Source organism: Salarias fasciatus, chromosome 16 (assembly GCF_902148845.1).
Source record: "Salarias fasciatus chromosome 16, fSalaFa1.1, whole genome shotgun sequence".
Taxonomy (NCBI): domain Eukaryota; kingdom Metazoa; phylum Chordata; class Actinopteri; order Blenniiformes; family Blenniidae; genus Salarias; species Salarias fasciatus.
The window spans coordinates 30,911,731-30,926,953 of NC_043760.1; the positions used below are offsets into that span (position 1 = coordinate 30,911,731).

The window sequence follows — 15,223 nt, forward strand, 5'->3', positions numbered from 1 at the left end:
GTAGAAACAGTTTAGATTTGTGTGACTGACCCACTGGGGACAGTTTATACTGAGGAGTCTGGAGAAGCAGAAAGCAAGACTCACTGGAGATCTTCTAGAAAAGCTACTGAAAAGAGAATCTGCTAATTAGTTTCTTAACTCTAACAATCTGCTATATTTATAAATCTGAAAGCCACTTCAAGTGCGACCGAACAGGTGGGAGTGAATCAGCAGAGATTCATAACTTTGACGAAAACAAGATCACTCAGTAAAGCTGGAATAAATTCAGAGATATAAAATGTACTTAAAAGGATATTTTTGAAAGTTAGTTCTCTTTTGCAATGATGTGTTTTTCTCCTGTGTGTTCTTATTAATAATATGCAGGTGAAAAAGTAGAACCTCCTCCACTGACCTCAGTTTACTCCTGGTATAGTACTCTGGCTGTACGACTTCACTTTAAATAATCCAAATAATCCTTTTTAACACTAAATGCTGATTGCCTCTGAAGGATTCCTCTGCAAACACAACTGTTTCTCAACACTCCACAGATGTGGACTGGAAGTGGACTTTGCGTCTTACACGTGCCGGCTGATAAAAACACTGAAAGGTGATGTTTCGCTCCCAGTGTCGTATGGATTAGGCGCTCACTGTGTCAGAAAACAAACATGTCAGACGTCCTCATGAACACCATGAATTCATATCTGGAAGTCTAAGTCCATAAAACTTCGAGAGTAGTCTGACACCGTGAGCTTCATTAAAGGGTGTGCCAACTCCTGGGCGATGGAAGGAATGAAAGGTGCATAGCACCCAGGGGTGTGACAGCATGAAGGGAGAGACTCACCCTAACCCAGTCACGACGGCAGCACGAGAGGAATGCAGCCTCCCCTGCGGTGACCTGGACACGGTGGCAGAGAGCATCACTGGGACGAAGAGACCTCAGCTCCACAATTCCCAGTAACCAAGCATGGCAGCGTTTCTGTGAAAACAGGACCTGCTTAACCACAAACATGACTTTAAACATGAAAACACTCAAATGGGTTGGTTTGGGCCTTCCACTGAACAGTTTCGATGTCATCAAAGTCATTTTTGCACAGATTAGTAACCAGTAGAAGCACCCGATGAACACTGGGTGGCGCTAAAGCTGTAGTGATGGAGATAACGCTATTTGCTCCACACACAAGTGCCCCAACCACTTCAAGCCCAATACTTCCAGTCTTACTCAGCAAGTGAATAAAGCCTGATCTACTTTTAAAACACATACTTACAGAGTGATATCACACGTCAAAACTATGAGTAGAACTAAAGCTGAGTTTAAAATGTTTCACATTTCAAATAAACATTTGAAATATCACTGGAAAATAGCAGTTTTCTGTTCCACTGTAAATAAAGTTTACACAAGGGCTTTGTATCAACAGCAAAACATTAACATACAGACTTATCTCCAATTTAAATGTCAATAAAACATTTGTTTCTTTCAATTTCTAAATTTATTGACCGAGATGCTTTTATTGCCATTTGGATTGTGATTTAAAAAGAACTGTAATTTATTCATAGACTGTTTTCTCTTTGAATAAAATGCTAAAATGATAATGGATGACATCAATAACAACAAAAGGCTTGAAATGTTTTAGTGTTAAAAATGAAATTCTGCAATTTGTTATAGTTTATGGGGAAAAGGGTGTTCTGTTGTACTCAAAATGTGAAATAAATCAAGGCCTGTAGAGTAAAGGGAATTACTTTCGCCTGATGTCTTAATTATAACGATTTTGACAATGTTTGGCGACCTCTTAGCGACTGATGACTTTCAGCTGTGTGTTAAATGTGTGCATTTTGAAGCGAGCGTTTGTGTTTTCTCAATAGTCAGCTGCTTCAGCAGCATCCCCCCACGATTCCTTATTGGCGGTGTGGAAGATGGATGGAGGGTGGACTGCATGTGCTGATGACCACTTATTCACCTCCTCAGTCCTCAAACACATCACGGGTCATTTTTGTAAACGCTTCAAATATTGCTTCTAAACCTAAAGATTTGAAAATATGTTAAATCGCCAACAGTTAACAGAAATGCTGTGAATCTGGGCCATCTAATAAACAATTGCTGCAAAACAAGTCAAACAGCTGCAAATAAACTGAATATCCAAGCAGCCCCAACTCTGTCTGTAATTAGTGGCTCCAGTGGTGTGAAATCGAAACCCGCCTTGCTGTGTCAGGATAAGTGATGACGGTGAGACTTCATCATATCAGGACGGCAGACTTACACAACTTCTTCAGATTTATTAACCAGATCCAGCTCCTGGATGTGTGTGTGCTAACTGGACTGTATCTCTGCCAGCTCGGCTCATGTTGGTTGCCTTCCCCGTGGCTTCATCTTGGCCTAGATATCCAACCGCTCCTGCCTTCACCGGCTGAAGCAGGGCCGGGCTGTGACAACCAGGGGCGAGGAGAGCTGCCTGTGGATGCAGCTGCATCTCCAGGTTCATGTGTGTTCCTCTATAATGGCACTGACACTGTTACAATAGATTTCTGCACATGTAAAACAGTACTGTAGTGTTATCATCGGCGCTCCATGCTGGCGCTCTGATGCTGAGCACACTGATCTCTGAATGCTTTCTGGGTTGCTATGAGAAGAGACTGTAGACCGACCCCTCTGCTGTCATTGGGCCATCACGATGCCTCGCAGCCAATAACACACCACCAGAGGCAGTGGGCCTCTCTCTCTCTCTCTCTCTCTCTCTTGCTCTCTCTCTCTCCAGTACATCCAGACACAGAGCATCCATGCCATTTAAATCAACAATTGCAACACATTTCACCATGGAAGCAGAACAATCACAGTCATTCCAACCACACACAAGGAACATGAGATTTAGTACTTTATAATAACAACATACAGTATATATCACATATTAAAAATACTCTTTTCATAGGTGATTCATAGTGTGGGATTTCCCTTTATTACATGCAATATCAGATACTGTGTTTCTTTTTTTAGGGAAAAAAATTAATAGATTAATTCATTATTAAAGAAAGCATCTAACTTCCAAAGCTTTCTATTTCTACAAACCCTAAAGGGCAAAAACAATTATATCTCATAATGAAAACTAATGTGACTGGCCAAACTGTCAGCAGTTCTCGGGGATTTTAGTCATTCTGCGAATTTACCCCCCATTACTGGAAACAAAACTCAAACTGTGAAGTATTCTGAACAGGACGTGTAACGCTGCACGTATATGCTCACTTTGAAGATAAGAAGTGGTTACTGAGTGATCCAGGGGGTAGCAGTCCTAATGAGAAAGTCCCCAGTTTGACCCTGGATTGGGTTTGAGGGCCTTTCTCTGTGTGGAATTTGCATGTTCTCCCTGTGCATGTTTAGATTTCCTCCCATAGTCAAATGAAAACAAAAGAAGCAGATGTTCTAAGCTAATCAGTGACTCTACAATGCCTTTAGATAGCAAACTATACAGGGTGTCACAGCCTTCACCAGTAGTCAGCTGGGATTGCTCCAGGAGCAGCAACTGGATAAAGTGGAATGGACAACAAAAGGATGTTGGTTGGTTTCCTTCCAAAGTCAAAAATGACTTGTTTTTGAGGCTAATCTGGGACTGTTTGTCCTGTGGTGGAGGCCAGTTCAGGTTTTATAGACCACAAGGCCATTTCACAGGACAAACAAACTCACATTAGGGCAATTTAGCATCACTTGTTACCCTCACACACATGTTTCTGAACTGGAGGAAGAGGAGGAAACGGAGACACACACACAATGAGAACATGCAAACTCCACCAGAAAAGGCCTGACTGGAATTTGAACCCGTGACCATCTCACTGTGAGACAACAGTGCTAAACGCTGCCCCATCTTCCCTGGGGTTAACATTTTTCCATTCCACTCTGGAATGTGACACATGAGATCAAATCAGTTTCTTTTTGAGCCATCCATCACACGTTTGCTTTGTAAAATGTCATGTTTGCATTATTGTATACCTGCAACAGCGTTTAATCACTTGGTGGGCCAGTTTGAGATGAGCTGGGAGGGGCCCTGCGCTGGGAGACCTGGTGCAAATTAAATTAAACTGTGCACAGTGTGAAACAGAAGAAGCAGGAGAAAAGCTTGTGCCAGGCTGTCCTTCACCTGCACGCCGTGCGAGGTTTGAAACAGCGACCTGCACAGCGGGGCGTCCGCGCGCACGGATGGAGTGAGTCGACGACAGAAGCATCGCTGCTGCGCTCGCGTTGAAAATATCCCGGCATGCTAGCGACGCAAGACTCAGGCAGGGAGGGGAGGGATGATGGAGTTAAGATGGCAGCCCTGCTGAGGGTGCTGCCTCTCCGGGGTCAAGAAATTATCAAGGAGCGAATGAGGCACGACGCGGAGGTTTTGGGAAATTACCGATGCCCCTTCTGATCGTCCGCCACACGTTGTCCTGCTATGGCTTGAGTCGAGACGTTTTTTCCCGGAGACGCGCACCGTGTTGACGCCGCCGTGGCCGCCGGATGTGAAGAAGACCATAGGTTGTAGCTGCACCATCAGACAGGCTACAATTTGCGCTGGTATTTACCGGCCCTCGGATGGTAATTGTGGTATTTCTGCTGCTCGGAGCGGACAGACGATGTGACCCGCGGCGGATTTAATGACAAGTGGATTGCGTCTGATGGCCAGATATCACCTGGCTGTGTTATCTTTTGTGTGATATATGCATTGTTCTGCAAAACGATGATGTGTGCTGCTGCGGCAGCGGCCGCCGCCGGTGGAGGGATCCTGCCCTCCTTGTCGCCGTCGATGGGGCTGGGTGTCAGGGTCATTTCTGGAGCCGGAGCCGATCTGTCCAGCCTCGGTTCGGGGATGGGTCCCTGCCCGACACCCGGAGCCCAGTCGGATTGTCGGACTCGGTACCAGCTTTTACTCTCAGGACGAGCTCTGGCGGAAAGATACCGACGGATTTATACCACCGCCATCAGCGATAAAGAGCAAGGGATAAATCAAGGAAGGTGAGTGGCGTTATGTGGGAAAGAGAGATAACCCGGAGGCTCGTCTGTCATTCGCAGGGCTAACTGGGCTAACGACCGACAGCTAGCATTAACCCCTTCACAGCGGCGCGTCAGTCAGCACCAGCCGGCTAACTCACACCTACAATGGACTGGCCTGACATTTACCCTCCGAGTCAGTGTTTTCACCACCAACAATACCCCCAGAGCTCTAAAATTCCCCCGCGGAGCCTGAGCTCCCGAGTAGCAATGTTGTCCGTGACTTCCCTAGCCTTCGGGAGCCATCTAAGCTAACGTTACGTCGGCTCATCCCTGTGCAGCAGATTTGCGCCCCGCGGTGCTCTTGGACATTGTGTTTTTCGCTTATCAAACACGCAGAACTGCCGAAATAAATGAATTTGGACCCATAGCGTCTGTTGAAAAGCAAACCTACGTGGGGTTTAATTTCAAAACAAGCTAGCAGGCTAGCTGTCATGACAGCAGCTCGTCTATTTGTTTGGAGTAATAGGTGCTGCCCAGCTCAGCGTCAGCACGCACACACACTCGCACACACACACACCGCTCCTTTCTGTTTCACTGATAAACCTTCTCTACTGCACTGCCACCCCTTTATATCTTTAAATAGTCACTATTTGTGATCGTGTGCGTGTAGTTTTAGGCCCAAACGGCGTCACTGTTAGCCGGCTAGCGCTGTAACTTGGGTTGAGGAGCATCAGGTCTTGCCCATGTTATCTTAACGTGAACCAGATTACAAAATACGTCAGGCTGATAATGAGTAGGTGTGCCACCCGGTACGTATTACACACAGCTCCACGAAGGCGAGATGTGTTTGGGTGAGAATGTGTTGAGACGTGGATGAACTCATTTGCTTCTCTGGCATTAGCGGCTAATGCAGTTACGTCATGGTACCCAGGCAGGCAGGCAGGCAGGCAGGTTGTAGGCTGAGTAGCTGGATCGGTGCTGCATCCTCCCTCACAAACTCTGTTGTTATCCCCCACCTCCCATGCACAGGGCGCACTCGCTCCAAACAGGCTGAAATCTGCTTTCATGCTCAGCTCTTACATCACCACGTCATTATGAGTAGTGAGTGAAGTCTAACAATAGGTATTGCTCCCAACCCATGACTAACCGGTGTTGTTAAAACTTGTCCCTCTCTCCCGACTTTCTTTGTTTATCAGCGATCTCACCATATGTACATCTTATTGAGATTACTCAGTGGGCATACAAGGGCCAAGCAGTCAGGAGGCTCCTGGTCTTATTTCAGAAATACAGGGCAGTGTATCAGGAATTGTCAATGAAATTTTCAATATGAGACACAAAGATGCCAAAACAAGCAAAACAAACTCAAGATCCAATAAAAATACATCCTTATTCTCTACTGTAATAAGAAGTGGAGCTGATCCCAGCTGACTATGTGAGTGAAGACAGGTCACCAGTCCATCACAGGGCAAAGTCAGAGAAAGAGCTATTCACATTTACAACTACTGGAAATTTTGAGTCACCAGTTCCTTCAGGGTGTCTTGGTCTTTGATAGAAGGATGTTGTGTGAATCAATTCCTTGCACTGCTCGATATTAAATGAATGTGCAATATGTAATAATGTTCAGGATCACGATAACTGTGATTTGCAGTAAATGAAAGCACATAAGACAGTAATGTTTTTGTGCTTTTAAATTTGTTCTTCCATGCAACAGTGCTCTTTCTCTTGACCCCAATACTACCATTAGTAGTAATTACACAGTTGTGAGGTAATTCCAATGAACCAAATTCTGTCATTTTAATGTACAGAGCGTGGAAACATGATTTATCATGGTTCAGTCAGACTTTGCAGTTAGTATTTTGTACATGTTGGTGGGGCAAGATAGCAATAATTTTTTTTAATTCTTTAATTCTCTTTACATTATACTGACTGTCACTGGCAGTGTGATAGAACAACATCTAACTCTCGTACAGAAAGCTGTTGAATACAGAATCATAAATGGTTCCAAACATGTTATATCAGCGATACATTTACTACTTACCTAAATCATAAGTGAAGTTAACCACAAAGGAAACTCAAATTATTAAAAAGTTTTATAAGTATGGCCACTCACAAGAATGTGTATTTTTTCCTGCTGACATGTTTTGCGAGAATGTAGAGCGCGTTGATTGACAATTTGTCAAGTAAGTTAATAAGAAGAATGATATTATGAAGAGATGCTTTACTTCTCCTTCGCTTCATGGGAGCAAAATTCTTTCAGTGTTGGATAGTTCTTTGTGTCTAACTGGTAAACCATCTCAAAAATATCCTCGCCAATGGTTCTGGTCAAACTTTGTGGTGTGGATGATCTACTTGTGAGTTAATTTGCAGTGCTATGCCTTCAGCTGCATTTCTTTGTTTGAATGCTGACTGACCACTGTATTCTTCCAGGGGGAAGAAGGCTTTGAGCAAGAAGAAACTGAGACGGCGACAAAAGGTTAAATCAAAAGTCAAATCAAGAACAAAGGTAAGAGTTGCTGTGTTCTCGTAACCAGCGGTTGCATTTAATGTTATATTAATGTGTTTGAGAAAGCAGTGAGACCTTGGAATAATTTATCAGGCCTTTTTTATTTATATATCATGCTGGATATATAACAGATAACACCATGGCAAGTATAGTAGTGTTAAATCACAAGTAGGAGAAGTACGGTATTTAATAGTAGAACTTATTCACGCCTACCTTTCTAACTTAAGCATTTCATATGGAGAAATGAATGTATGCATGGACTATTTTTGTATCCTCCTCAGATATTAAAGTGAACATGACTCCCAGATGTCTTTTTTGACAGCTACTACAGCCATTACAGACTGTATTAAGTTACTTACAGCTGTAATGAAGTTGTGTGTATGTGCACCAGTGTTAATGTACTTGGTATATTAGTGACATGTGTGGTTTTATATTTATATTTATGAGTACTTAGTACTTACACCTATCCACTGTCATGCTGGAAGTAACTGAGAACTACTCCAGTGCTGCTTGAGAGCTAACGAGACGCAGCTCAGCTAAATGGCTGTAAGGAGGCAGCCCACCTGAGATCGAGGTGCACGATGACTTTTACAGATCCACAGGGTTGGTGTGAGCGTGCAAACCACATCAGACGCATTCAGACTGGATCACGGATGAGCAAATCTCATCACGGTTACAGAAATTTTTGTTATGCACACATAAATCTGTGTGTGCACAAATCTCACCGCAGACGCGTGTATCATTTCTCACATCCAGATCGGGTTTCAGATACACAAATGTCATTACGCACGCACATGGAAATCATGATACGCTCATACAGCGTACGCTCAAATACGTCCTCACAGGATGGGATTAAGGCTGAGGTCTGATTCTCCGCAGTCTGGACGGCGTTTGGCTGATACAGTGTTGTTACCAGTGTGCTTGGTCCGGTGCCAGGAAGGCCATCCACGTATGAGGCTGGAGAGGTGGATAGACACAATGTGAGACTCCTGGGAGTGGCCCTGACTTGTGCATGATGGCCTGTTGCCGAGCGACCTAATGTGTTCCACATCTCCACGGCAACGGTTGCCTGCCTCCATCTCCTCCATCCAAAGAGAGAATCCAGCCTCAATCAGAGGATGTGGTTGTGTTTCTGCCTCTGATGTTGACTTTTTTGGGCCATCTTAGGTTAACTAGATGATTCCTCAGTTACGACAAACAAGCATGATTCCCTGGGATTAGAGTGACTCATTTCCTCTCTGTTTTTCTCTTGAGTATCGTCTCCTCTCTTGATGGCCTGGATATGAATTTAACTTTGTTACAGAATGTTTTTCTTCCCAGCTGCTTTGCACGAGCGGATGAGAATAATCACATGATACCAGATCGAGAGGTTTTCGAAAACTTTGATTTACAACCTGAATGTAGAATGGACCTGTGAGTACGGTTCTCAGAGTTAACTGACTCAGTGAGTGGTCATCCGTTCTCTTTGTGAAGAAGAACTGAGTGGTTGGCAAAGCAGGAAGGCATTACAAACGTGGGTTGTTGCACAGGCAGTCATGCTGTATTTGTATGTGTCGTGCTCACTCTTGCTCTGCTCCCGTCGCGGACACTGGTATAGTCAGACGAGAGTGTTTTCTGATCACTCTTTTCTTTTTTTTTTCCCCCCTCTGTTGTCTGCTTCTGTGCTCGTGAATATGAAAGAACAGTTGAGAACAACAGACAGAGCATAAACACTTATCATCCTAATGGAGGGGCTGATGTAATGTTTGGTGTACTCCCAGATGTGGGATCTGTCTTCTTTAAAAAGCTGTAATTATAACAAGAACTCGACGGCACAGAATGATTAATTGAAAATAGAATGGTCAAACATGCTTTCAGTTTCTGTATGATCTATGTAATAGCAGTCAGACGTGTGTGACGGTCCATCAAGTGGATTGGCAGATGCCAAGTATCTGTTAGTACTGGACCAAATAAATAATTCATGTAGTGGCCAGTGTACCATGAAACCATGTTTCTTGGGCCTCATATCTTTTCTGCTTTCCCCCTCTATTCCTTTATCTGTGGTCATGTTTTATTAATTTGTTCAAAAAAGAGGTTCACAAACACTCTTTGATGACCTTGTAAATAGGGATAAAAAGAGTAGAAATGCTTCTTGTGTCTTGAACATCTAAAGGTTTACAATTAATACAAATGTAGTATCGCCTGGAAAAATAAGCTAATTTGGAGATTTTCTACATGGGTAATGAAAAGCTTAGGTAGAACTTAACATCTTCATTTCTACAACCCAGTACTTTTCAAGATAGTTTTCTAATATATAATCTCACTAGTGGTTTGGTAGAGTGAGGCGAACAAAGCCAACTGGAAAGAAGTTGCTGTAGATATAGTGCTTTTGAGCAAACAGATTTGAGGACTTGCAGGCTTGGATTATGCTGGATGTAAAAACGACTTGACTTATTTTCCAAGCGGTGTTTTGTCAGGCAAAATTAGGACCGTTAACTGTGGCTGCCTGGAAAAGAGCACACAGTCTTAAAAAGCAAGGCTTCACTATGTTTGGGCATGTCCAAACCCACTTCGCTCTTTGCACGCAAGTCCTGCTTTTTCAGATTCAGAGTGGTTGTAGTTGTCCTCTTGATCATTCAGAGTTTGCCACAACATGGGGTGATCTAATCTGATTGACACATTTTGCATTCTTCAAGCACTCAAGTGTGGCACAGCTGGTAGAGCAGGTTTTTTGCCAGTTCTAAGGGTGGTGATTTAATCCTCCATCTCATGCTGTTTATGTGCTGAAGTGTCCTTGGGCAAAACCATTAAAGCCCACTGGTTTACTAGCGCCTTGCGCTGTGTAAGTATGTGAATGCTTGTGTGAGCAAATGGGTGATTGTGACTGCTGAAGCAGATAATTCTGCTGTATAAGTATTCCATTCACCATTTACAACATATTAGGATGGCAGATTTGTCAAACAGTGGTGCAAGTTGCTGGTCACACCAAAAGAAGTCTTTCTATGCATCCTTTACTTCTCCGCCCCTACTTTACTTTATAATGTTGCCAAAACAGCTATGAGAAGGAGCTGCTTAGGAATTTGTTTTTGTAAGGCTCTTAAGTCCAAACCTCTGAGACTTGTTGAAAATGTTCTTGTCTTTTCAATCACAGTTGTTTGTCGGGACTGTTGAGGGTTCTGGAGACCAACCCTCTCTGCTTATTGCCACTATACATCACAGTCTTCCTCCAGAGGAACAAATCTTTTCAAGTACCAGCAAAACTTGTGAAGTGTTGGTTTGGTGGGTGAAGGATAAATACTAATAAATGTCTTTTTTAGACGTCTTTTCTTTTCTGTCTTGGTATCATGAGTGATACATGGAGGACATAAAGACGTTTTAATAATATTATTTTTATTACAGTTGTTCCAGTTCAGCACAGAGACTCTGTTACTTCTCAGGCATGCTGTTGTTATGGATTTACTTCGTAATTTCAAAAGTGCCTCGTTGTAAAAATCCAAGGCCTTCTGTGAAAGTGACGTAGTTTGCACTGGGAGTAGGATGTTGCTTGAAAACCTCAAGGTACTTTTCAGATTTGAATGTGGCCGTCCTGATGTGTCAGCTGCCCACACCACACACAGTTGCTCACTAATGCAACCCTCAGAAAGACAGTGGGCTTGTACCAAACCAGACGGGCCCTCTCTTCTTTATTCTGCAGGATATATTGACTGCAGTCTTCAAAAGGAATTTCAAATTTTTGATTAATTAGACAGCAGAACATTTTTTCATTTTGCCTCGGTCCTTTTAAATGAGCTTTGACTCAGTGGACGACGGCAGCGTTTTTAAATTGTGTTCACATCTTTGCTAGATACAGTTTTGACTCATATTTAACTGTCCGGTATCGGGTCTTCTGTGGCTCAGTTTGTAGAGAGGGTTGTTTTGTAATTGTGGGTTCACTCCTCAACCTTTGATGCTTGTCTCGCCTGGCCCATTTATCAAAATTGAGCAAGACTCTGAACCCCAAATTACTGGAGGTTGACCTTGACCTTGCAACTCTTCCTATTGGTGTGAGTGTCTGGATGGGGGAGTGTGATTGACAATGTAAACTGCTTTTAGAGCTACTTAAGCAGCGCAAAAAAACTGCTATGTAGGTGAAAATCATTAAGAATTTTATCCATGTACTCAGGAATTTTACTCCATCCTGATTATTTGTTGGTTTGAATAAAGTGTAGGATGACATTTGCCATTCTTCGCATCTTGTTTTTGACATTGTCTCACCATTTTTGGAATTGGGGTAGTAAAATTCCCTCTTATATAACCTTGTTTTTCCTTTTTTTATTGTTTTTCCATCAATCCAGCAAAAGAAAATGTGTGGCTGTCTTAAGTGTGGTCAGGCGCTCAGTACTAGGCATTTCTGAAGCTTTTAGACGGTCATTAAATTGTCATTTAAAGGCAGACAGAAAGACAAAAGAAGCCATTGCACGAGCTCCATGTTTGGGTCACTGGTTGGTGCATTTACAAAGTGAGAAGAAACCCACAAAGCATTAGTGGCTCAGTGGATAAACACTTTGATCCGCCTTTGCTTGCGTGCAGCCTCTCATGCCTTGATAGTGTCCCTTCCAGAACATGTTTCTGAACAGATGTATCACTGAAAATGTTAATTGTCTCCCAATAACCCAACTCTGGTTTGCAGATTCCTGTGGAAGTAAAATGCAGGGTTTTTTATTTTTTCCCATGCAAGTATATGCTGCTCGTACCATGGCTTCATCCTGGGTCGGCGTCATTTATTGCGTCCTTACGGTGTCGTCGGCGTACATGGATGACATTTTTATTCTTGAGTAGTGATTTATGTTGTGGGGGTCGTCACCTTTTGATTTACTGAGGACGACATGCAGTCAAACTTGATGTAGCGCCCAGGTTTACGAGATCCAGGTTGCACAGTGTAGCATGTAATAAACTAAGAAAATTGCAATGGTCTGAGGGTTTAAACTCCGACCTGTACAAGATTGATGAAGCATCTTCACTTTCTTCCTCTGAAATGAAAATGTATAGTATCCCATAGTGTCACAGTATCCCATTCCATTTCCCCGTGTGCCATATTATTTGGGGCACAGTATTTATTTATTTTTTTCTTCTAATAGTGTCAAAGCAGGCCTTTCACCTGACTGACCCAATTGTGAATGTTAATTTACATCAAAGAACGTATTCTTTCACTTTCCTGAAGAGATCACATTTGAACATTAATAAGCACAATATATTCTACCTAAACTGGCAGGAGCTATCTTTCGGAAGAGTGTATTTTTAAAGTGCTGTTTCAGTCGATGTTCTAGTCTCATCAGTATTCGCTGTTGGTAATTAATGTTTCGGGACACCTGTCATGTCAGACGGTTTCTGTGTCATCAGCTGTTGTTCCTGAAAGATCAGAAAAGTAATTCTGACTCCCTCTCGACGCTCCTTCCTCAGAACGAGCAAACATAATAAATCATGATAGCTCACACCCAGCTTGCATCTTGATCAGCATTTTTATATCTGCAAATCGAAACTGTCCAGCTTTATTTTTGGTCATAAAATGTCTTCACATTAGATAACGCCTCGTTTGGTTTCTGTTTGAGCAACTGTTTCTCATTCTGAAACCACGTTCCAGTGGTTTCTGATTTCATTTATTCAGGATCGCATAGTTTTGACTGTATTCACAATTTTAAGTTTGAGAGAAGTTTGCATTAAATCCATGTCTTGTTGGTCTCACATGCAGTCAAATGTAATGAGAACAGCAACTTTTGATCTATATTTCATTTTGTCATCTTAGGATTTTTGAAGTGTTTTGTTTCAACAATGCGGACAAACAGAATAATGCATGCATAAAATATTAGAGAAATATGTAAAATTAATGGCAGAGTGTTGGTCCTTGTGAAAATGGGCCAGAAAACTGTTTCTCCAGTACTCATCTTCAACTTGCAGTATTTTAATCTTAACCTTTTAGTCTTTTCTGTCGTCTCGAGAAATCAGTTTTCCTCTGGTAGCTGAACGGGTTCAGTTCCTCACAGCGTCACTACGCTGTAACGGTTGTAAGTGCTCTTCCCGGCCCGCGCTCCTTTGTGGATGCTGTACAGCCACAAGGACGACTCTCATGGCTCAGCAGAAGAGCAGCAGACAGCGCTGTCAGAGGGGGGTGGTGGCGGTGGCGGTGGGGGTGGGGGAGCTTATATCCTCCCCGGTGGTTCGAGCTGAGAATGGACGACCTCTCTCCCCAAATAGATGACATCACCCCGTGTGATCGGGATGCCAGAAGCGCAGCACGGCAGGAGAGAGGCTCGATTGATCAATGCGATCCTCCAGAGCTGGCCTCAGGACGGGAGTTAACAGTGCTTTGCCTGGTGGGATGGGGGAAAGCTTATCAATTAGTTTATCAGGTTTCTCCGTGGGCTGTAGTTTTTCTAACCTAACGATTATTGGGACTTAAACGCTTAAGCTTAGCTGTAATGATTTTATTGTAAATTCCCCCTGGTGGGGTGTTCACCTCATTTATATCAGTGTGATTAGACTCAATATAACAAATGGCTTTTTGTGTGACACAATTGAATGACGCCACAAGCTACAACATCAACTTGAATCAGGTCCTCTCATATCGTTTTAACGGCGTTTGGAGAAATGTACTTAGAGGAAAAACTTTTGTGAGTTTGTTGGGTTTTACCTGGTACTCATGAGTACATCAATATAGGATAGGAATTAACTATCATTGTTTGAACAATGAGAAGCTTGGCAGCTTGCAGCTTGCTATGGGGAAGAAGATTAAAAATAGTTAATATTATGTATACAACCATAAATAAGAGTTCCAAACCAGGATTCAGTGACTTTTTACTATTTCTTTGGATATTAGGTATTGTTTTCAAAATATTTCATTGACGTAATTGACTGGATTCTTTTACATTTGTTTCTTTAAAAAGTTTTTAGTAGATCCATTTCTGTTAGCCACACTGAATGACAGTCTGATGATTTTAAGATTTATTCAAAGTTCTTAAAATTATGTAAAATCAAAGAGTTAATAATGCTTTATCAGTCGTGCACATAAACATAGGACAAAAGCTTTATGGTAACGCTGTCTGAAGCTAAGCCAGAAAAAATGCACAATAAATGAGCAAATAAACAGCCATACAACCTTCACATTCTGTTGTGTTGTTTGAGATAAATTGACCTCGTCCTGCTTTGCTGATACCCTAAATATTTTAGTGTTTTCATCTCACTGATTTTCTTGTTTATACTGTATTCGCTAAGAGCTGCGTTACTGTTATGCCCTTTCACGTAGAACCAAAATCCAGAAACGGTTCACAGAATTCAGTCGTTTTCAGAGCTTGAACATTCCCTGGGTTAGTTACACCGCTCATCCATCTTTTATAGGGCTTCATCCCGTTCAGGGCGCTCGGGGCTGATGCTGATCCCGGCTGACACTGTGAACAGATCACCAGTCCATCACAGAGAGACATACACACACACACACACACACACACACACACACGCTCAGTCTTGTATTTCTATCCTTGTGGGGACCGTCCATTGACTCCCATTCATGTCTAGCCCCTAACCCTGACCCTTACCCTAACCCTAACCCACACCACAACAAAGCCTAACCCTAAAGAAATGTTTTTGCACTTTTACTTTTTTCAGTAACAACAACATGGTCAAGAAAACACTGTTTCTCCTACTTAGGACCGGAAAAAGGTCCCCACAAGGCACGTCATTTCACGTTTTGCTATCCTTGTGGGGACATTTGGCCCCAACAAGGATAGAAATACGAGAACACACACACACACACACACACACACACACACACA

At 42.7% G+C, this 15,223-nt stretch overlaps 1 protein-coding gene across 15 annotated transcripts in view; it reads left to right on the forward strand.

Moving 5' to 3' along the window:
• Positions 1-4,237: 4,237 nt before the first annotated feature.
• mycbp2 (MYC binding protein 2) overlaps positions 4,238-15,223 on the forward strand; it is a 58,051-nt gene continuing 47,065 nt past the window's right edge. For 13 of the 15 annotated variants that reach the window (XM_030111800.1, XM_030111801.1, XM_030111806.1 and 10 more), the window contains exons 1-2: positions 4,242-4,957; positions 7,364-7,439. In XM_030111800.1, the coding sequence (XP_029967660.1) occupies positions 4,683-4,957; positions 7,364-7,439 (351 nt within the window). In that variant the 5' untranslated portion in view covers positions 4,242-4,682. Of the gene's footprint in view, positions 4,958-7,363; positions 7,440-15,223 lie in introns of all 15 variants that reach the window. The other 2 variants (XM_030111814.1, XM_030111812.1) reach the window with 2 other exon arrangements.